At 39.7% G+C, this 22,746-nt stretch overlaps 1 protein-coding gene across 1 annotated transcript in view; it reads left to right on the top strand.

Annotated features, from left to right (window-relative positions):
- Nucleotides 1-22,746, top strand: part of galnt9 (polypeptide N-acetylgalactosaminyltransferase 9) — a 95,783-nt gene that overhangs the window by 53,181 nt on the left and 19,856 nt on the right. Inside the window, 1 exon segment of the mRNA XM_040028474.1 lies at nucleotides 8,030-8,147. Within this exon segment, the coding sequence (XP_039884408.1) occupies nucleotides 8,030-8,147 (118 nt within the window).

Genomic DNA, 22,746 nt, shown 5'->3' with positions numbered 1-22,746 from the left:
AGAAAATTTGTGATTGACGATTGTTAGTAGCTGTAATGTTTAGAAGTCTGCTTAAATTTAGTTTATTAGAGGAATAAAAACAAGTGAATTTCACCTCTGACACCCTATATCAGTGAACTTGTTAATAGTCTTGTGTTATATAGAACTCTTTAAAGATGCACTGAACTTTTCTTATGATGCTTTATAATACATATCTGTAATCACGTAGCGGTTTTGTTTTAGTGTTGTAAGGCCAAAGGCAGTGCAAGCACCAAGAACATAAGGCCACCTGACTCAGCTTAGCTCTTGGTTTTCATCTTCCATAATTATGGGGCTGCTGGACTGCTTAATGTTGCTGCATCCCTGGTGCAATTTTACAACTAGTGCTACAGTAGAGCATCAAACTTGAACTGAAGATGGCGCATCCTGACACATAAACATAAATATAATCACAAGGAGGTGCGGGTCAGCGGTAGCGAGAGATCGGCAGCTTTGAGCTGCATTTTTTTTTTTATCTCATTCAAGGATGCTTCAGTGAAATGGATCCAGCTGAAGTGTTCTCTGAACACAGTTCATCTGGTTAAAGAAGAAGTATTTCCTCTTTTCTCAGACTGCACAGACTCAGTAATACATCTGTTGACAAAGACAAGCATTTACAGGAGGAAAGGGGTGTTGTTTTTAAAGATCTGAGATGTGCAATGCGCTAACAGGCCTTCATCTCTGTATGAACATGAACTTGGAGTGACCCATTTAATCAGACATTTAAACTGATTTAGATTCGTAAATGAAAAGGCACCACATTTTTGAGATTCCTATACTGACAAGCACAAAACAAATACTAAAAGATCAATGACAGCAGTAGAGGGCAAAAACATTCAGAAAAATCAAAAGTCGAACTGATCACATACTGTAAGTAGAGTAGCTAAATTTGGCTACCCCAAAGGCCTGATCAATGAGGATCTGTGGCTGCATGTTCACCCTGCTGCCATCTGGCAAGCGATACAGGATCTGCTGCCGTAGCACCAGACTTTGGAGACGTTTCTTTCTTCAGGCTGTGAGACTACTGAGCTCTTCCCCTTCACTTCACCACAAATATTAGCTTAATTTACTTATTTATTTTAGCAGCATAACAGGAAAAACATCTGAAACGTCAATGTACAACCCTGTGCTCCACAATGATGAATAAATGCCTGCAGAATGTCAGTGCTGATTTTGTAAAGCACTAAAAGGAATCAATAATTCTTGTCTGCTGGTGTAAACCTATGTGCAAACAGCATTGCTGCTATAAACAGAACAGGTAAATGTGTTCATTTGTATCACTTAATGTCCTGGACACTGCATTTTAACCAAGCCATAAGCATGAAACCTACTGATGTGTACTGCCACGATGTCTTCCATTATCCCAGACACCAAGACATTCACACACACTGTTCAGTTCTGACCACAGGCAACAGAAACATGAATTGGAAGCCAGAGTTTCATTACCTACCACAGACCAGTGCTGGAAAAGCAATAACAATTTCATTTGGTACAGGGTGTTCTCATACAAACAACTAGTGTGGACCTAAATATTGGATGTCTTATCAAAACTCCACGAGAATCATGTATTACCAAATATCAATTGCTAGAGTTGAGATAAAAAGAAATGATAAGAGTAGACATTCACGCTGGTTCGTCTTCCCTATTGAAAGTTTGCTGAAAATGAACAGATCGCCTCAAGGGCCAGCTGGAGTGTGTCAGCTGGGTGGATTCCTATTGGAAATCATTTTCCTGCTTGCTTCCTCAAGGTTTCTACTCATCAAAAACAGAAGCTCACTCACAACATCTCTGGTTGTTTGGACGCATTCAACAACAAAGAGGGTAAAAGGGTACGAGAAGGCACAAACATGTTGTGAGAACAGAAGATTGCAAGCATTTTGGAGATATTGTGAAGCAGATGTATTTTGATGATGTGGCTCCATCAATTAAAAGCACTGATTCAAAAAGAAACCTTTTCCTTTTTTTCAGCTGTTTGAATCAAGATCTAATGGAGAATTTTACCTCCATTTTATCATCTGGAAGAGACGGAGTCTTTATCTTGCCATATATTGTATACATCTATCAGACATTTACACTGCAAGCAGGAGACAAGGACAAGAGTTGCAAGGGGCGGATGAGTCCTGCAGGCTGACCATCTGCACACTAAAAATAACTAAACCTCGTGACGTTAAATGAGAAATCCACTGGATGATTACACCATCAATCTGTGATGTCTGATGGACTCCAGAAGTTGTTTTGTGACTTATGATTTCCTGTTTTTTGAAGGGCACGCAAGGAGATCTCTGTTGTGCGTACCTTCAGGTACAAAATACAGACACAACAACAGCGTTGGCTGAAAGGAAGCAATAGAAGTGTGCGTCATTCGCCCATGCAAAATATTAGCAAAAATCAATGCCAGACTCTTTGTGTTTTATATTCACCCACTTGCATAAGAGTTTATTGAATGTTCTTGTAATGGAGAAAACTAGCATGTTTTTTTTTCTTGTCTATAACTTTTTCACTGCATAAAGACCTTGCAATACTATGTAGAGTAACTCGTGAACCAGGCTATCTGCCTTAACTAGTTGGATGAAGTGAAGAGAGAAAAGAAGAGCATAGGGAGACCACAACTAAAAAAAAAGTTCCCAAATAGCTCCAGAAAGTAACAAACAGACAGAGGACAAAGTACAAACTGCAGGAGAAACAAGGCACAAGGTTAATAGCATGCAATAGTGGCATATAAATGCCTGCAGAGTAAAAGAGAGTAGAGGAGAGGTGCTCAGTGTATTATGGGAGTTCCTCCAGCAGCGTGTGCTTGTACCCATATAATTATGAAACCTTGCAGGGTCACCTAATCCGGCCCGAAAGATAAGCGTTATCAAAAAGGGAAGTTTTAAGCCTCACCCGAAAAGCACCCAAACAAGGTGCTCCTTTCAAAGAAAACGGACCTAATAGCTAAAGGCTGTCCTTTATGTTCTGCTTTTTAAAACTTGGGGAACCACAAGAAAGCACTGTGAAAGCAAAGTGCTCTGTTGAGATGATATAGCGAGGTCTTTGCGATATAGTGTAGCATCATTAAGGGTTTGTATGTGAGAAGGGTTTTGAATGCAGTGAGGAGAAGCTAACAGGGTAGAAAAATGATCTGTCCTGCTAGTCATTGTTAGTTCTCTCACTTTTGCATCTGGTAGAGGCTTTTAAGAGAACTATTAGTGCATCCCTCTGATAAGTAATTACAATAGCTCAACCTGGAATTCACAGGTGGGTGGTCTATTTTCTCAGCATCACTCTGAGACAGGATGTTCCTAATTTTCACCATAGTCTATTATACAGATGAAAGGAGTCCTTGAGATAAGTTTATTGTATGACTTAGAAAAAATCCTGAATGCAAGGTTTCCAACAGGGGTACTGGAATATTTGGTATGAGTCAGATTTACTAAAGAGGAGCAAATAAGCATGATGATGCAACTGCAAACATTTCCCCAGGGGAGGTTAAAGTTCTGGGGGGATCATCTACTCACTTCATTGTAATTTATAAATACAGCAAAGCCAGTTCCCATTAATGATCACCAGTATTTTATGAAGAGTGCAATAAGGCTACGTCCACACGTACCCGGGTATTTTTGAAAACGCAGATTTTTCTATGCGTTTGCACCTTTCGTCCACACGTAAACGGCGTTTTCGGTCACTGAAAACGGAGATTTTTAAAAATTCCGACCAGGGTGGATATTTTTGAAAACTCTGTTTTTTGCATTTACGTGTGGACGAGAAAAACTGAGAAAACGCAGCGTCAAAGGTGTGCGCCTTTTTTGACGTCACACTGTGGGTTATTGTTTCAGTGAAATTAATTTCTACAATACTGTTACTGTTAATTGTTCTCTCTGCAGTGTTTAAAAGCTTACATATACACACAGTTACTGTCCCTCCACACATACAACTCTGTTCTGCTTCTATGCCCCTTTGTTTACTTTTTCCCACCGAGGCTTCTAGACTTCTGATTGGCCAACATTTCTGCACGGTTATGAATATATCGCCACCTGTTGCTTTGGCATGCTCCTAGCAGCGTTTTCCTTCATTTCTGCGTTTACATGTGGACGGGATTATTTTTTAAAACAAAAACGGAAAATCTCCATTTTCAAAAATACCCGTGTACGTGTGGACGTAGCCTAAATTGGTTGGTTGAAAACAACCAGGCCTGGTGTGGAAGTAAATACTGTACTAACCAAAATAATGCAGTGTACGTCCAGGTCTCCCAGCATTACAATTCAAACACACATCAAACACACTTCAGATCTGTTTAAATCCCATTGACAGGCATTCCAGTATGGAATTTAATACATTCAGTACTATTGGAATTCAGTTCAGTTCAATTATTTTCTATGTTATCAAAATAACAGTATTAATAAGGACCGGAGACCTGTGGAGCTTAATTCTAAAGATTCGGGTTGAGGAGTCACAGCTTTCAGCCATCCTCCAGTGCCAAATAAGACATGGATGCAAAATAAGATGTGACCTTTTTTTCAGCATAAATTCAACAGAATTTTCTATGGCACACTTTAATAACTCATGTTTGCACAGTTCATTTAAATACTGTCCGCCCCAAATCTTGCTCTGTGAAAGGGAAACTCTGAAAAGACCAGCCACAGAAATGCCTGTGTACGCACCTTTTGGCCGTTATATTGACATGGCACCACTTACCAACAGCAACGTTTTAGTGCCAAATGTTTTAGTCCAGCAGAGCCCATTAGAATATCTGGGCAAATATAAATGATAATCATTCTGCAATAGCACAAGCATGAGCATTTAATAAGGACCAGAAATAGTTAGTAGAACAAAAGAGGAATGTCTGTTATTGGGTTTAAGGGATTGGATAATTTAGAATTGAGGGGCAGAGCGGATGACTGAACCAGGCTGTTAGCTGATATATTTCAAGGTTTCAGAGATAATAAAAAATAATTGCTTGGTCATCTATCAAACCATTTCCCAACTTTTTCACGAGTGAGATCTAATGCTCTTTTATTTAATTTTATTTGGTTTGTGCTTTTGGTTTTATTGTAGAAGTCATTAATTTTAATTAGATCCATATGAATAGTTTGTCATGTGTTGATTTTGCTTTTTGTTTCTTTAATTTAGGTGGTCAGGGAGCAGACTCTGTCTCTGTGGTGTTTTGGGGGCTTGACAGCTGAAGGGAAATTGCAGAGAAGCAACTCTACTTTGTGGTCTCATTACTTTATTTTTAAATTTTAAAAATGAATACATTAATCATTATATTTATATGACAGATGCACCACGCAAAGTGGGATGGATGCTGTCCCTTTTAATCAGACCAGGTTTCCCTCGCGTGGTTTCTAATTACCAGTTTAGCCCTCATCCTATTTCAAGCACTTTACCATAATCAGTGCCATAGTCAGTGTAATTCCAGTGGATACAAATGTTTTTCTTTCCTTCTTCATATATTATTCTTTGCCAGTTAAGACTCTGGTCTTAAGAATATGTTGGAATATATTGGCCTAATTAGCCTAATTTAATTGGATATTTAATGCCATTAAATACCATAAAAGGCCTGCTTGATAATGTTGCCACCAAACTTGGCAACAATTTACTCTTTTCTTTATTCTTAACTTAAAAATACAAATATGCAGGACATCAATTTGAGGATGTTTGTTTCACAATATAAATTACACAGTGTGGAAAAATGCTAAACGTTCAATCGTGCAAGGATTTTATTGCATTGTCAGATGCGTCCAGCTTAATACGGTGCTGAGAGTGTACTGAGGGAGAGAGACGTGTTTACCTTGCCAGGAAGCTTAATCTAAAGGGAGCACTCAAAGAGATTTGCACAAAGTTTGCAGTACAGACAGGAAGGCCACTTGTCAAGGGAAGTGAAAGGATAGGATGAATCAGGCCGAGAGTGTGCAGGGTCTGTCTTTTTCATCTACACAGCCAGTAAAAAATGATGGCACTTGAAAGCCTGTCTGTCACCCCCTTATAATTTAAACAAGACTGTGTGTCAGGAAATAAAAGTACAGAACTCAGCAAGCGTGATTCATAAAAAAAGATAGACTTGTAATTGTTACTGCGAGAGTGTTTAACTGGAACTGCCAATCTGTGATCGCAAGCCAGTTTCACTTTTAAATTGGGTTTTCTTTATTGTGTTTGATTTTCAGCTATTTTAAATTAAAGTGACACAGCTCATGAGACGTATATACTGTGAATGTCAAGCTCTAAAGACATTTATGAAAAAAAAAAAACAAACGGTGAAAGCGCTTTCTTGGCGATATATTGGTTCAGGGGGTTCGGAGCTCTGCGTCAAATTTTTATTTATCTACTGGTGCAGGATTTTCAAAGTAGCAGCCCATGGTTATATTTCAGTCAGCGTTTTATATGGGGTTTAAACCTAAAAGCACCTTTCTTTTTGGCTTGCACGCCATACAGCTTAATGCTCTCTTTTAATACAGTCCGTGAATCAAAATGCAGCTCTTGAAGCACTTTACAGTACTTCCTATTGCTATGTCTGTCAGACTGAAGTGGCTGACATTCGTTTGTGTGTGTGTGTGTGTGTGTGTGTGTGTGTGTGTGTGCGTGTTTGTGTAATACATGGTGGACTCATCTCAGGCATCATTTCAGATAGAAAATCCATGCTTTTCATTGGTCACTTTAAAAAATAATGCTGTTCAAGACCTTGTATGACTATAATGCTCTTAATGGGGCTTTGTTCTGAGCACTTTAGATGGGACCGATAATAGTGCTGAAAGTAGCCCTGTCAACTAAGTGGGACCGTTTCTTCTACTGAAGATGGAAAATCTTGCTTTTGTTAAAAAAAACATGCACCCTCTAAATGTTTTATATCAGCTAAATTTTGGTAGATTTTAAGTAAGATGTTTTATTTTCATCTTTATATTGTATAATGTGTTTCATTTTGTTTTAATTATTATAGCAACCATTGATAGGTTTGTCTTACTACGCATGAAATTTATTTGCCAGAATGATTAAATAATTAGATAAACAAAATATACCATGAAACTGTCACGTGGCTCTCATTTGGATCACTGGTGCCCTGAATTTTGGGCTGAAGTGGAGATTTCATGGCTGATAAAACAACTTACTCACCCCTGTGAGAGTAAGTTGATTCAGAGTGGCTGCTGCGGTGAGCTAGTAACTGCTTGTGCTCAATAACACACTAATATAGTTCTCCTGCACCTTTACCACTCTCCTCAGTAATACTGAGCAGTTGGGGTCTTTAAGCTTATAATTGTGGTCTTAAGGCTTGAAAAAAATTCAGTTTTATTGCAGGGTATATATAAGCTGTTCTTTTTCAGCACCTTTAGCAAAGGTGGTTAAACAACAGAGGCGCAGTCTTTGTGCTTAAAATTAAACTGAACTAGTGTCTGTTTGTTTTTTCATCTTTCTGGCATTTCCACACCTTCCCTCAGTCAATCAAGCCTCAGTCTTCTCCTCATTTAAAAAAGCAGTGTATAAAAGTTTTGGATTTTTGGTCATAATCTGGCTTTCTTTAAAGTTTTACTTAAAGTTCAGAGAACAGCAATTTGTCTGTGCCTTTGTCGAACATTAGGCACTGCTGTAGAATAGAAACCCTCTAAAAACTAACCTGCATGATGATCTGCTAGAGAAACGAGACCATCTTATATATTGCAAAAAATGTTACACATTGCTCTTAAAAAAAGCCACACTGAAAAAGAGAACAATGAAAGGTTCACTGTTGGAGGACGCTGTTTCTTTCTCATCTCTTGTCTGCTGTAAGATTGGGCCTTAATGGAAACAGTCTTTCTATGCTATACAAAGACATGTACATGGAATATCTGCAACACACATTTATTTGCAGTATTTGAGGTTTAAAGTTTAGCTTTAAAACCCCACTTAAACCTGTCTGGGCATTTAATGTACATTAAGAAACCTTAAATTATTATTATTTTTGTTCTTGTTTGATCTTTTTAGCGGACTTAAAGAAAAAAGGTGGGTTTCATGCGGTTCAATTCCATTGACGCATGCTGTGTCTCTCACTCTGCCCGACTAGAACTCCAGCCATGATCGGCTGCTCTTTCGTGGTAGATCGGGAATACTTTGGTGAGATCGGTCTGCTGGATCCTGGCATGGAGGTCTACGGCGGTGAGAACATCGAGCTGGGCATGCGGGTAAGGACCACATTTTATTACCCAAGCTGCTGCTACAATGTAGACTTTTATAAACAGCCTTAAAGGTAGACTTTGTTTTGTCTCTTTAAACTAAATGAGAAGCCGCTGTGTTAAGAGAGAGATGAAACTTCTCAGAGAAAAGCTGCGAGAAAAGTTATGTTGTTAATGAGGCTTTCCTTCAAAGCTGCAGAGGTTTGTGTCTGAAGTTCTACACGAGGAAGGCCACACAAAGAGCCATAATTACAGAGCCAATATTTGAGGGAGTAATGCTTAGATGAACAGTCCTTGTTAGAATGATTTGTGAAATCTGTATTCAGACTTTGGAACAGCTTATGATCAAGTTTTCTTATGTTTCACAGCCGGAGGGAAACAGCTTAAGAAACAAAACCCAGGGGCATCAACAGAAACCATGATTAAACTTTCCAAAGTTTTTTAGATGGGAGTGGAGGAGGGAAATAAAAAAATCCCCTTAATGCAAATCTTTAGCCAACCCAAAGGCTCTAAAGCTTGTATACAGAAAATGTAAATCTCTTTGGCTGCTGCTTTGAGTTGAATTTAACGCTTCATGTGAGCGAAGGGCTTGCTGAAGAATTGGTTAGCGTTTAAATTCAGAAAATGTTTCTCTCCAGCCAAGTGGAACCTTTCTGAATCGAGACGCTCTCCTTGGGCTTATTGCAATGAGAAATGCTTGAAAGATCCCACTCTTCATTTAACATCATGCCCACATACATTTCAAAATCTCGAGATTCCATCAACGACACCTCTGAAGTGTCGGCTGCCTTTGAAAGAGCACTTAAACAGAGGCTGGAGAATGTTTTCATGTTTGTGCAGTGCTTTATTGAAGACGTTTATAGTTGCTGATGATTATTTCAGAGCCTTCTATTATTCCACGTAGAGTGGCTTTTCCTGTTTATATAAATGGCATGATTCATTGCCGTCTGCACAATGATACAATGATCTGGCCTCTTCTGTCTTTAGCTCGTAGTTTTACCATTATTATGTAGTAATAACTCAGTATTTTCTATTATGTGCCAACCACTGACAGCCGCCCCCAAGCTTACAGAGTTTTCACATTCAGCAGCCCTGCTTATATGCACCTAACAAACCATGCAGCTGTGTTAGACGATGTTCGTGGGGGAGATCAATTCAGCTACAGCAACTAAATAAACCTAGAACAACTCTATTGAACTGTGTGATATAGTTTAACTGGCTCTGATACGCACCAGCTCCTCATTGTCTCTCTTTTCTCACTGAATATTTACTATCGCTTTTTTTCATTCATAAAGTGAGAAGGATAACCGTCTGTCTGCAAACAGAGTGCCAATTACCTATCCTCCTGTTTGGCCTGTTTGTGTGTGGAAATGAAACACATGCCACGAAAAAACAGGCCATTCAGCTCACACACACAAGCCTGATGGGTCGACAGTCAGCAACTAGCTTCGTCCATTCATAATGTACAGCCTTTAATGGAATGGAGTCGGGATCCCGGCAAGTGAGCCGCAGTTACTCCTCTTTGGCTACTGCGGCTCAGGCAGCTCATTGTAGTGCCGGTTGAAGAGCTGCCACTGGGATAGGTTTGATTGACAAGAACATGTTTAACAATTAGCCAGGGCAGCTCACAGGAGCCCAGGATCATCTGACTGCAGGAGCCTGATGAGAGGCAGGGTTCACATTCAAAGGTTATGGTATAGTTATCATCTAACGTGAGTTGTTCCTTTGTGTCTAAGAGGGATGCAAAGAATCTTTCGTAGGCAGAAGGGATGTGCAGGGGCTGATTAGGCTGCACATAGCAATGTGGTGCGGTGTCACTTTTGACAGGTAGACAACAGAATAAAACCGGGGAGGAGGGGTTTCTCACCGATGTGTTTGCTCAGGAGTGAAATCATTTATAAGCTAGGACCTGTAAATGAAGAGAGACAGCAGAGGCAAATCACACTGATGAAAGATCACATAGAGTTCGTCTGCAGCCTCGTGATGTCACTCTCTCGCTTACATAATCACAACAAATAAAGGAATGCATTAAATGCGTTTGTGCTGAATGATTTTTTTTTTTTTTTAAATCTTCCAGAGAATCTTTCATTGCCCTTGTAAATAATTGCAGATGGCATGTTTGAACTTACCACAAGGCCCCTTTTGCAAACAGAGAAAAATGGTTTGGGACAGTAACGGTGAATTCTGCCAGAAGTGTCAATATGAATTTATCTTGCAATGTGTCTCCCACACCTGCTTCACTGAGTCTTTGCTGATATAGAGCCCCAGTAGACCTGGACACTGCCTTTCATTTTTCAAATTCCTATGTGATACTGTGATACTCACTTCGCAAATATAATACTACACAAAATCTACCAGGGGTCACTCCTCCAGCTGCCGTCCCTGCTTTTTCCACCGAAACAGGGGAAAAAGGAAACCTTTTGAAATGTGGCAATTATGCTTATGCTAATTCTTTCACCACATTAAAGCAAGAGGAAAATAGAAAACCGAGTCCACAAATGCTAGCAGCTCAGGTTTCATTACTTCTCTTTGTAAATAATAAATATAAAAAAGAAAGGTCTGTGCAGATTCTTAGTCATGCAGGTGTGAGTATTCTCAAGCACTTGAAATGAAGGCAGCTGGGCTTCTTTTTGGTTTTAGGCTATATAAGTGTTGGACTTCCATCAATTTCTGTTTCCAGTGAGTAAATAAATGTCTGGCACTTCTGGGAATGAAAGGATTAAGGTGTTAATTTGACATAATTCAAGCACTGGGAGTAATATATAAACATGTTGTGCCCTATAAGTTTATGAAGCTGGGAAACTCATCAAATTCAGCAAACTCTGCAGGCAGATCTATAGTTTCTGCTAGCTTCATGCAGCTGCTCGCAGCTCATTTTTGCTGCCTAAACGCACCGTGTACTCTGTGTTCACACAGTGCTAAATGCATTTAGTAAAAGACTTGTGCCATGCTAAACTAAAACTGCTACATTCAGTCATGCCCTTCCCTTCACATCCTAATCTAACAAAGTCAGTCTGGCATACCATTTTATGACTTGCAGAAATTTAATTCGTAAACATTTTTGCCCGCCAAACTATGATGGCAACCATGTTTCTGCCAGAAAAAGTCTAGAGTCTAGATGGGTTTACCCACACAATATGCCCATGAGCTTACATTGCCATCAGGAAGCCATCCAAGCTGCTTCATGAAATCTGTCTCATTTTCATAACAGTCTAATCAATCAGTCCAAGAACCTTGTGAAGTGTGATCTCATGGGGTGGCCTGCTTGTCTTGATGACATTTATTAAACTCACCAGGAACTCCTTTCAGGAGTAATGAACCAAAAAATAATCTTTTTTTTTTCTTCTTTGAAGCCCCATCTCCATACCCACCTGGGCTGGGCCTCAAGGCATCTGCTCATAATCTCTCTGTAGTGAGGAGAATTGAGCTAATTAAAGTGTAGCAGTACCAGCAGCTAGACAGGAATGGGACATAATTACACTTCACTTGGTTCTTTCTGTATCCCAAGCAGAGTTATTATGGTGGGATCAAACTATAGCATGTAACAGTCCAGTATATGTATTATATTGGTTTTAGATCAGTGCATTTTTTAATCCCATGCATTTACAATGTGACACTACATAACAGGTTAGACCTGTTGCCCGGTTTGTTGTAATAACTGTCAAATTTAGATAAGCACTTGATGGACGTTTGAACATGAAGTGTGATGTCATCAAGGTTAGTTTGTTAGCCCAATATGTGAAAGGCATCTGAGTTTAGGACTCACAAAAGTCTTGAGTCACACCTCCCTACTTTTATTTTGTCAGACTTTCTTGCTTTTTTTTTTTTTTAATGTTCTTCAGCTGTAGCTGTAGTATTTTGAAGGTAGCCATACCAAATACTGATTTCTAGCTCATTAGAATTGTAGGTTTTTGCCTCGAGCACTATATTTTCATACACGTTTGCACATTTCAATAAATCTCTATTTACCATTTTCCCAACAAAATATATAGAAAAAAGGGGTTGCTCAAGATAGTTGCACAATACTGAAGATTACGTGAGTCCTAAACTCGGGTCCCTTTCACATATTAGGCTAACAAACTAACCTTGATGACATCACACCTCATGTTTAAACTTCCATCAAAGTTTTTTGGATTTTAGCTTCTAGCTTGGGCAGCACGGTGGCGCGGTGATTAGCACTGTTGCCCACAGCCCGAGGCATTCCTGAGTTTGATTCCACCATCTGTGTGGAGTTTGCATGTTCTCCCCGTGTTTGTGTCTGTTCTCTCCGGGTACTCTGGTTTCCTTTCACAGTCCAAAGACATGCAGTTAGTGGGGTTAGGGCTAACTGGTCATTCTAAATTGCCCATGAGTATGAGTGCAGCTGGTTGTCGTCTCTATGGATGGAAAGCTTCTAACTTTTAAAAACTTTTAAGTGGCAGGTGACACAGTAACTGTGCAATCATACAGCATTTTAAAATAGCTAGCTAGCATTTAGATGAAGCAGCGCTAGTTTCAGTGCAAGAAACAGCGTTGATGTCAGCTGCAGGTTGCTTATTAACGCCTGCTCATGTTCTGAGGCTGTCAAACAAGCTGAGCTCAGAAAAGTAGATAGATGGATAGAATTTTATTTCGAACATGCAAATATAACTGAAATAACAAGAGAAAAAACAAAAACAGAACTTAGAAAACATCAAGTTTTCATGTATATATGTACGTCTACAGAATGTGTGTGCTCAAAAAGGAGTAGGATGAAGTTTACACTTTTCCTGTTCCTAATCCCTTATTTCAAATTTCATTACTTACAAATCCACATTCAGAATTCACTATTCACAAGTGTCACTAAAAGTCACTTTCAGCATTATGACCCTGCATAGCTGCAAATTTTAAGCACTGTGCATTGTTATTACAAACTCAAATGTCTGAAATACAATATTTCTCAAGTAAAACCTTTAGACAGATAATGTACTTTTGTCTTTTGCTATTTTGCTAATAATTGATTTCTTTAACACAACTCACTGTTTTAAAATCTGTTATTCATTACAAGGTGACAGTGACATCCACCTCTAAGTTGTAGCTGGTTAATAAATCTACAGATTGATCCTTTAGGCTTATCCCTTCGTTTTGCTTCCACAGAAGCATATTAAACAGAATGTCCATGTGTAATACATTCATATTTTGAGCAACAACTCTGATTATCAGACGATAAACCCAGCAGCTCAGCTAGTGCTTTGCATCTTGTGCCACCCACCACTTTTTTCCAGATGGTGGCTTTGTTTAATGAAAGCAAACAGTGCCCCCACCCACCCAAAAAACTAAAAAACTAAAACTAAAAAACAAAGAAAAAATAAATTCAAGATGAACCAGTAAGCATTACTTCAGGTGGTACTATAACAGGTGCAGCCTCGTAGCAGTTGGTGGATGCAGTCAGATGTTGCTTTCAGTTTATTGTGAGAACATCTGCCACACTGATACAAATATGAAGCCCAGACAATTTAACACAGTTGATCAACCTCACAAGCCATCTGGATTTGAAGATACAAATGGATTCAAAGGAAGGCGACAGCCTCCGGATGTGTTTGTTTGTAAAGGATATGATGACTGTACACATGGATTCTCATCGGTTGATTTTTCCATCTAACAATACGTTGTGTTTCACATGTGAGAGAATATTTGTATTAAATAGTTTCTTTCCCTTCGAGGGCAGAAATTCTCATGCTACATTTTGTTTCCTGCCCTGAAAGTTATCATCATACTGTCTATCTAATTATTATGAATGAAGACAGGGCTGTTAGAGTCATCCGGTTGCTGTGTGCTGTCGACTTTCTCAAAGAATCTAATAATGCGATGTTAATAAAGAGCTTCATCCGGCATCTGTACCAGGATTACAATACTAAATGTTAATCACATTTGTGGTTTCGGTGACCTATCATGGGCAACTCTGAGAAACCCACAGCAAGCTACCTTTTACATAAAGCCACCCTCTCTGGCTTTTAACACATGTCACACTAGGAATTATCTTCATTTAGCATTCAGGGATATTCAGATCACACACAGAATATATCTTCACTATTCCCCGTGACCGACTCAGACTCCTCCTCCAGGCTGCAGCCCTCCGCAGCGGAAAGCAGTCACCTTGAGAAAGGACAGAAATGTCGTTATGAGCCGTAGCCATCTGTGGACACCAGCCATTCTGGCAGCTTCCAAATCAACATCATGCTCATGTCCATCAAACGGCAAATGACAGTGGGCGCTCACCATATGTGAGCCCTTTCCAACAAAGTGAGTCATTCCAAAGATGAGAACAAATCTAATGCCTCCGAGGGATTCTCATGTTACACTTTTGCAAATAGAAGGAGATAAATGTGGGGGATTACTGGACAAATGCCATAATGAGGAATGCTTTATTGGACAAAGCATCACATAGTGTCCAATATGGTTGTCCCATATGGTGGTGCGTTTTCACACCGAAATAAACACAATTTGCGGCGATGTTTATGCTGAATTCTTTTTTAACAGTTTAAGAACTTGTTTTCTTCCACTGTCTCTTGTCTCTTCAGTGACCAGTGTTGACTAAGGTATCCTTTACTATAACCGTGCGTTGTTTTATCACCTTGTCAAAGGCGTGATTCATTCTCTCGCCACAAAATGTGAGAAACTATCTGCTCTCCATCGATAAAACCAACGTGAAAGCAACAGTACCATTGGATATTGATCAAGCATTTGTCTTTTTTAAATCCTGCATTATTCAGGGGCTGAATCAATCTGTTGGGGCTTAATGGACTCGGGTTTACTTACTTCATGGTTCATTACTGTATGTTCCAGCCCGAGTCCATCTATGGGAGAAAAGACAAATGAGAATAGATGCGGCAGTAAAAGTTACAAGACCCAGATCGAGGATTGTTTCGGAGGAACTACCCCAGCTATTGAAGGACTTATTGCGACCATATGGCAAAGCAGAGAGCTTCTGCGTATGCTTTTTCGTGCTGACATTATAATACGTGATTTGGATTTATGCATCGACATGTTTGGTGCATGCATAATTTAAGATTTATATGGCCTTCTTGTCTCCTCGTGTCTTATAGATCCAGACTGTGTCCATAATTTACACCACAATAGAGTGTATGTCTGAGAACATATGTTATGTTTGGCATTTAACGATGACATCGAGCATACTCCTCTGCTTCAAGTGGCTTTGGAAAAATTACTTGGCTTCCTGGGCATGAGCGTACCTCAGAGAGTTGCCACTTTGGCGTTCAGAGCCAGAGGGATAAGTAATTAGACAGGCCCTGTCAGCTTACTTATTATCCCTGTGAATCATAAACTTCATTAAAAACCTCCTTCAGTAGTGACTGCAGATACCCCCACCCTAATTTGAACACATTTTGACAAGGTAATTAAGATTATTTCACAAGATTTGTGCATTTCGCATCCTCCCACCATTGAAGACAATCGAATTATATAGAGAGGTATCCAAATGCTCTCTCCGTGGACAGCATCATCACCAGAAAACAACAACAGCAACACTTGACAGGCAGATTGGCTCATCCCATTCATTATCTCAGCATTAGCTAATCTGTTCACGTAATTGCTTGTGTTAGATGTCTAAGACTCTTGCTGAAAACTTGAAATGATCTGACAAGGCCAAAGCATTTGACGAGCACTTGCGCACACTGATTTGGCCGCAGCAGCAAATCAGCCGGCATATCAAAGAGGAAGGGCAGCAACTGGGTGGAATTAGCTTTTGACAGGCGTAGTTAAAAGGGCCTACGCGTCTGTCTGTCTCTCCATCAACAGCCTCCGTTTTATGGATGCGCAGGCACGATGCCCAGCGATGGCACTGTCACCTCACAGCAAAAAAAGTTCGTGCTGATGGGCTGTGGACTCTGCGTGTATTTTCTCTAAATGACATGCATGTTAGACTGATTGGTGATTAAAAACTGGGAGTTGTCTGGAGACAAGCTGCTCACCCATCCTCTCTGACCCTAGTCGGGCAGTTTATCACACTAATAGAGATTTTTTTTAAAAGAACAGCAAATACTTATTAATGTAGAGGTTCCTATGAGTGCCTGAAAATAAATCAAAGTATAAAGTTGGCATGTATGTGCTGCACTACTTTGTGACTGTGAGCTTCTTGAACGACCAAAATATACTGTGATAAATATACTTCCTGTTAAGTGGATTTTTCTGACCTCTGGGGAGCTACAGCATTTCCAGTTGTTTCGTGCTAAATGACGCTAAGAGCTGCTGTGGATACTTCATAAATATGACACTAGTCATATGGCCAGTGACAGATCTAAAAGATTTTACATGGGAGAGCAAAATGGGGCGAGACGTCTAGGCAGGGTGGCACATACCTCTTCAGTGAAGTATGTGAAAATCCCCTATATGTAAATGGAGTCAACAAAATATCAACAAAAGCACTTTCAAACTATTTATTGTATCATTATCTCTTCTAAGAAAACAAAGACGGTTTTTAGGTATAAAGTTCCCGGCTCTACAGCAGGGGGGCAGTTGCCCCCCTTGCCCCCCTGTAGATCCGCCCCTGCTTGTGGCTTAAATCAGGTATTGATTTTCTCATGTAATTCTCTGCAAGTAATTAAGTGAAACTTTCTGTGAGTCTCCTATTAATTAACCTGAATTACTTTTAAAAAACTAATACAGATGAAAGTTCACTCAAGTTGCAACACATCAGTAAAATTTGAAGAGCATTCAATAATGGCTCGAGGGTGTGGCTTCACGCCAGGTAAGGCACAGGGAATGAATATAGGTATACTTTGCTTGGTGCTCAGATTTCAGTCTTTCGAAAGTATCCGCTGCTCAAGGAAAAAACTTATTACACATTGTTCACTGCTATTTTGAATACTTGTCAACCTTTTAAATGAATTTAATTTTGTAAAAATGGGAATTTATCATTTCTGCTAATTAGCCGCTGCTGTAGTCGGTCCCAGAGAGCTGTCAAAGTTACACATGCTGCTCTGCTGATGGAGTTTGATATGTTATGAATAACTTAACACACATTTAACTCTTCAAATGTGGATTTGAAATTGAAGCGTGCTGCTTTATCCAGTGAGATCATTTTAAGTTACAATTCATGAGAGAAATATTGGACTAGTGTGAAGAGAGCAAAGCATGTCGTGCTGTTGTGAGTGCTATGTTCGCTGCTAGATTTCTGTTATCTGAGGATAACAGGGTGTTGGTACTTGAAACTGCTTTCTGGTCTGGAAATTAGCATTGGTTTGAATTAACACCGGAGCTATAGACGAATGAGTGACAAATTACAGGAAAAGCCACCCATTGTGTTCTATGCTTCCAATCTTGGCTCTCACTCAGTAGAGCTCTACTGGATGTATAGAACAACAGTCTTCTGAACATATTCCCCCATTCTTGTTTTGATGATGGTAGCAGAGAGCACTGTGTAACATGTTTGTCCAAAATCTCCCACAGTTATTCAGTTGGGTTGAGATGTGCTGATTGTGAAGACGTGAGCATGTCTTCATACTGACCAAACTCCTCAGTAAACCCTCATGCCCTATTGATCAGGGAAGTAGTCTCCTGAAAGAGACTACTCCCAAACAGATAGAAATGTTTCTTCATAGAATGAAAGTGATCACTCAGAACAGTGTTGTATTGATTTGCAGTGGCCCCTTACCCTTAGAGGATAAGTGAACCCAAACAGAAAAAGCAGCTCCGCAGGGGTCAAAGGTTTCGATTTTTTTCTATAATTTGAAACCTGTTTAAATAAGGGAAATGGTTAGCTGCAAGTCTGAGCTAATATAAGCTTCATTTTCTGTGTTGCTGTTTTGCCTTCATATGACAGAAAACTACATCATAGAAAATCCCTTGATATTTTAAAATCGTAATGTCAGTCATTAGAAAAGTTGTAAATATACCGTCTGGTCTGCCAGCACCCTCAATCAGCATTTCTTTGAAATAGGTGGGACTTTTTGCAATAATATACTACAAAAAGACTTCCCTTGGGTTGAGACTGAGAGCTTTTCTGTTGAGAATATAGACATGTAAAATCCCCCAGATGCTACTGAGTGCTTGAGTGCTTGCAACTTACTTCCCCAAGAGGTTACAGAATGCAATTTCACAGCTTTCTTCTGAGGTATTGGTAAAAAAAATTCCACATGAAGTTCAAAGAATTTCCATGACAAAGGTCGGCAAAAGAATCCATCCCACATTTCTGAGGATGAATACAATTCTTTGTCTAAAATGCGCTGGCACCGGAGCCTTTTGTGCAGACTGCAGGGATTAAAGGCCTGTATACTTTTTTTAACCACGCCATGTATCAGTTTATCCTCCCCTGCCCTCTAAGAGAGAGGAAAATAACACTTAAATGTCAAAGTAGAATCGTCAATTAACCTATTAAGTGACCTCTAAAGGAGTTAAATTTCCTCTAAGATTAAAATAAAAGTGTATACCTCTGAGTCATTTATTAAGTGGTAAGAGACATGAAAATGCTGTTTATGAATACTTGTCACACAGATAGATAGATAGATAGGATGGTATAGTATAAAGTCTGGATGACCTCAGTACATCCTTTCATCATCTAATACTGGACGGTAGCTTGCAGAGTTGTAATGGGCAGACAGACACAAAGTGGTGAAACCACCTTTGTGGTGCTTTCCCGCTACAGTCCAGGAGCAGATTGGTCTCATCACACCCATTTTTAAGATCTTGATCTCAACTACACATCTGTAATAGCCTATGTTTGTAGCTTGCAGATTTGTGATACAATTTCACTGACAAAAAGTCTGCACATACAGGACATTGGAAAACTTTTGAACGGCTCATTTCTTTTCCCATCATTTTGCTTTCAAGGAGCCAGACGTTCTTATAATCTTTAAAGCAGTTTTGCCAATAATTCTCTTCAAGCTTTCTGACTCTCTTTCAGTGTTTTTATTAAACCACTGGCTGCTTTTTAACTCATTTAACTCATTTTCTGTCCAGTCCTTGTGCCTGACCATTTTCAGAGGATTACTTTGGTTTTTTTTGTTAAGCCACTGAACACGGATCTATACATAGAAGGGCACCTAACATGAGGGATGAACCAGTGCTGTGTCTACGCATAGACAGTTTAGAAAAGAACCAAGTTTAGATTGTGTCTTCAACCACTTTGTTACTAATTCTCAAGGCAGGGAAACGAGGAGAAATGAGTTATGAGTTATGTGAAATTACACAAGAACTGAACTGAAAATCAGTGGCAGCAGGTTTTGTGAAGTGATGAATCAGAAATTGATGGAAATACAAACACATAGAAAAACACACAATGGAAGACTATTTATGGATTGGCCTCCCCAGAGCCCTTAACATTATTGAAGCAGTGTGGGATCATCTTGACAATGATCTGAATAAAAGGCACCCAACATCCAAATAAGAGCTTTGAATGTCCTTGAGGAAGCCTGGAGAACGATCCCTGAAGACTTTACATTACATGACAAAGAAGATTGTCTAAGAGATTTCAGGCTGTGTTGAAGAATTAAGGTGGTCATAGCAAATATCCTTTGCAAGCTTGTTCGAACTGTACAAACTTATTTTTTGCGTTACATACTGTTTTTCCGTATATGTTTTAATCAGTTGCTGCACCTTTTTGCCATGCTCCTTGCAAGATACAAATAAACAGTACTGTGTAAAAACCTTCAAGACTGATGTCAAACACGTACACACAAACAGGTAACCTCAGGACAAAAAAACCCCACCAAAGCCATTTTGTCACAGCTGGTAAATAAAAAAAAACATATAATTAGAGTTGCTTTTGAAAAATGCATGTTATATGAAATATATACATGTTAAGTTCGTTGTTGTTGTTGTCATGTTATACTGCGTGATGCATCTTAATCCATAAGAATCACAGATCTTCTGGTGTTGATGTGATTTTGTGAGAGACTAACAACTGGGATTTAAGATAAATGTTAAATGCTGATGGGAGCGCAAACTCAGCTCGGATGTGTGCAGATGATAAATTCATGTGTGTGTAAAATCTGAACGCAGCAGTCACTGCAGGATGCCAGACTGTTGGTTTTTTTTAATTGTTGCTTTCCCACAAACCAAGTTTCGATAGTGGAAATATTTCACATATACTGAGCATGCAAAGAGTTCCCAAAATTTTCCTTTATCACAAGTCACCACACTATAGCTGAGAGGAATATTACATATACACAGCCACCTGAACGTAAAGGGATGAGCTCTTATAAAAGTTTATTCCCAGTTCTCAGCTGCCAGTGTAGTTTTTATTATCTTCAGCTCCATATGGAGGAGGAAAATAAATCACAAGTTTGGTCAGAATTAGGCAGGTAGACTTCTCAGTTAGAGGCTGGATTATATCGCTTTGCAATGTGACACCTTAAGCAAGAGCCCGTTTTTCTTTTCTTAACTTGTGAATTGGTCTTAAAGTTCCTGTTCAATACCACCTCTAGCAACGTGCCTCCAAAGTGTCAATAATCTGATGGGTGTGACTTTCCAAAGAAAGGAACCATTAACTAAAGCATTGATTTTAAGGGTACTACACCAAGTATGTGAGCATGTACATGTCGAGTGTATAGGACGAAACGGTAAATGCGATACATTTGTAAACTAGTGAAAAGGGCCAAAAATGTACACATAGAAAAAGATCAGGCTCCAAGCAGATTGTGAGCATTTGAGCTATCAGCATTTCTTGTCCTTATGAGCATTTCAAAAAGCACCTCATGCAGGATTTTGGCCTCCAAGTCAGTTCCGAGTGCTGGGGAGGGCATCTCCGTCCGTTTTGCTGCCTGGAATCTTAAATGCATCTAAATAGGACATGATGCAAGATGCATAATTTCATTGAATGTATATCAAGGAGAAACTCTGTGAAAAATGTCACAATAGAAGAAGAAGAATTTGTGTGTTTGTGTGGCTAAAAATGACATCATGGTATATCTTGTTTTCCAAATCAATGCAAAACTAGCAGAGCTCCAGAGCTCCATCTAAATATCACATTTAAAAACTGATATTTCCTCAAACCTGCCGGTAAATGTTTTCGTCATGCACCGAGAATAGCTGAGAAACACGGAGATGAACCCCTATGGACCCCCGAGCTAGTGCTACACTCATTTGGGCAATCCCGAGGCTTCTGTTTGCTACTGCAGGATAATTCTCCTCCCTGTCTGTCAAACACGTTAGCTGTCAAGCTGGATGTGACATAATATAAAGTCTGCATGACCCCGGCACATTCTTTCATCATCTTAGGCTGAATTCTCAGCCGCACGCTTGCTCTCTCTCCCTGCACTGCTCTCCATTTTGACCAGTGATGGAGAAAAAGTCTGATGGCTAATGTCATTTTTGCAGTTTGTGGAAAACGTGCACCGGTGGGACTGAAAAGTCAGCGGCTATTTTCAAACGGCTTAGAGGCAGTAGTGTATTCCAGAAGAAGTACTTGTTGGATGGGTCACACGGTGATCGTCCAGGTGTGAGGAGCCGAGAAATGAAGCGGGGTTTTTAACTTTCTCTCTCTTGCTCGCTTTATTCCTTTTTTCTCTCCACACAGTGACACAATTCTTATTATGTTCGAGTGTCCAAACAACCATGAATGTTATCCCCATTTTTAAAGAAGTCAGCCCAAATATCTACACTCTCTTTAGAAGCTCAGCTTTATCTAGGTTATCTCAGATGTGTAAACCTAGAGACAACAAAAGCTTTTTGAGGGGAGTGCTTTTAAAATCGAACTCATTTTACAAGAGTGCTACAAAAGTATGGAAGTTCTACGGAATTTGGAGCAAGCCCCCAAATCACGTGCCTGCTTGGTAGACTCGAGAGGGACTGATATGGCTGATCAAAAGACCTGTTTTATTTCCAGCATCCATACATTTTGTATGTGGTTTGCATATTGCTACCTACACTGTTTAAGTCACATGTCTATTACCCGGTCTGGTTGAGCGGCCATGCAGAACACGTATGATATGTTAGCCCTCAAAACAACCTTGGGGAATCAGCTGAGCCTGGTAGTCTGAAGCCAAATCACTTGGGCACAGGTGGTTTGGGTATATGCCAATGAGCAGCACTGGAACTTACTCTGAATTTGAATTGGCCGCAATGTTTAGTTTCCGTTCTGACTGGTACAAATGTTGATCAGGTCCCTTACAAAGAAACACCAATCTAGCCACACCGATGATGCCGCATTTTGTAATGAAAATATATGAAATGATTTATTACAGCAGCAGAATTTGGCATCAGACTCCAAGTTCATCACTCCCCCTCTGAATGTGATGCATATGAGCATATACTGTGGAAACTGGGGATGAGTAGCTATCCTCTACTGGGTGATGCTGTAGTCTCTGAGTGTGTGAAACAGCAGTCAGCTATGCAGGCCATGTAAGGGGTAAGAAATGGGAAGTGTTACAGCTTAAACAGCCAAATTTTCAGGGTGTGTTCGGCATATTACGTGAAGAGAGTAAGGCATGTTATTTGTGTATGACACAGCACCGCTTGAGCTCTCTGATTGAAGTAGCTCGCAGGCTCCATTTAAAGCAAGTGCTCAGTTCCAAACTCTGTCTACATGTCCACCATCAGCCTCCATGCACTGCATTTTCCTGGTATATTGACTGTATTGTTTAATGGCACTGATAGAAGCCTGTTTATGGCTGTTAATAGCTTTTATGCTCTT

Source organism: Simochromis diagramma, unplaced genomic scaffold (assembly GCF_900408965.1).
Source record: "Simochromis diagramma unplaced genomic scaffold, fSimDia1.1 OVJJ01000781.1, whole genome shotgun sequence".
Lineage (NCBI taxonomy): Eukaryota > Metazoa > Chordata > Actinopteri > Cichliformes > Cichlidae > Simochromis > Simochromis diagramma.
This window is presented reverse-complemented; position numbering and strand designations above follow the sequence as displayed.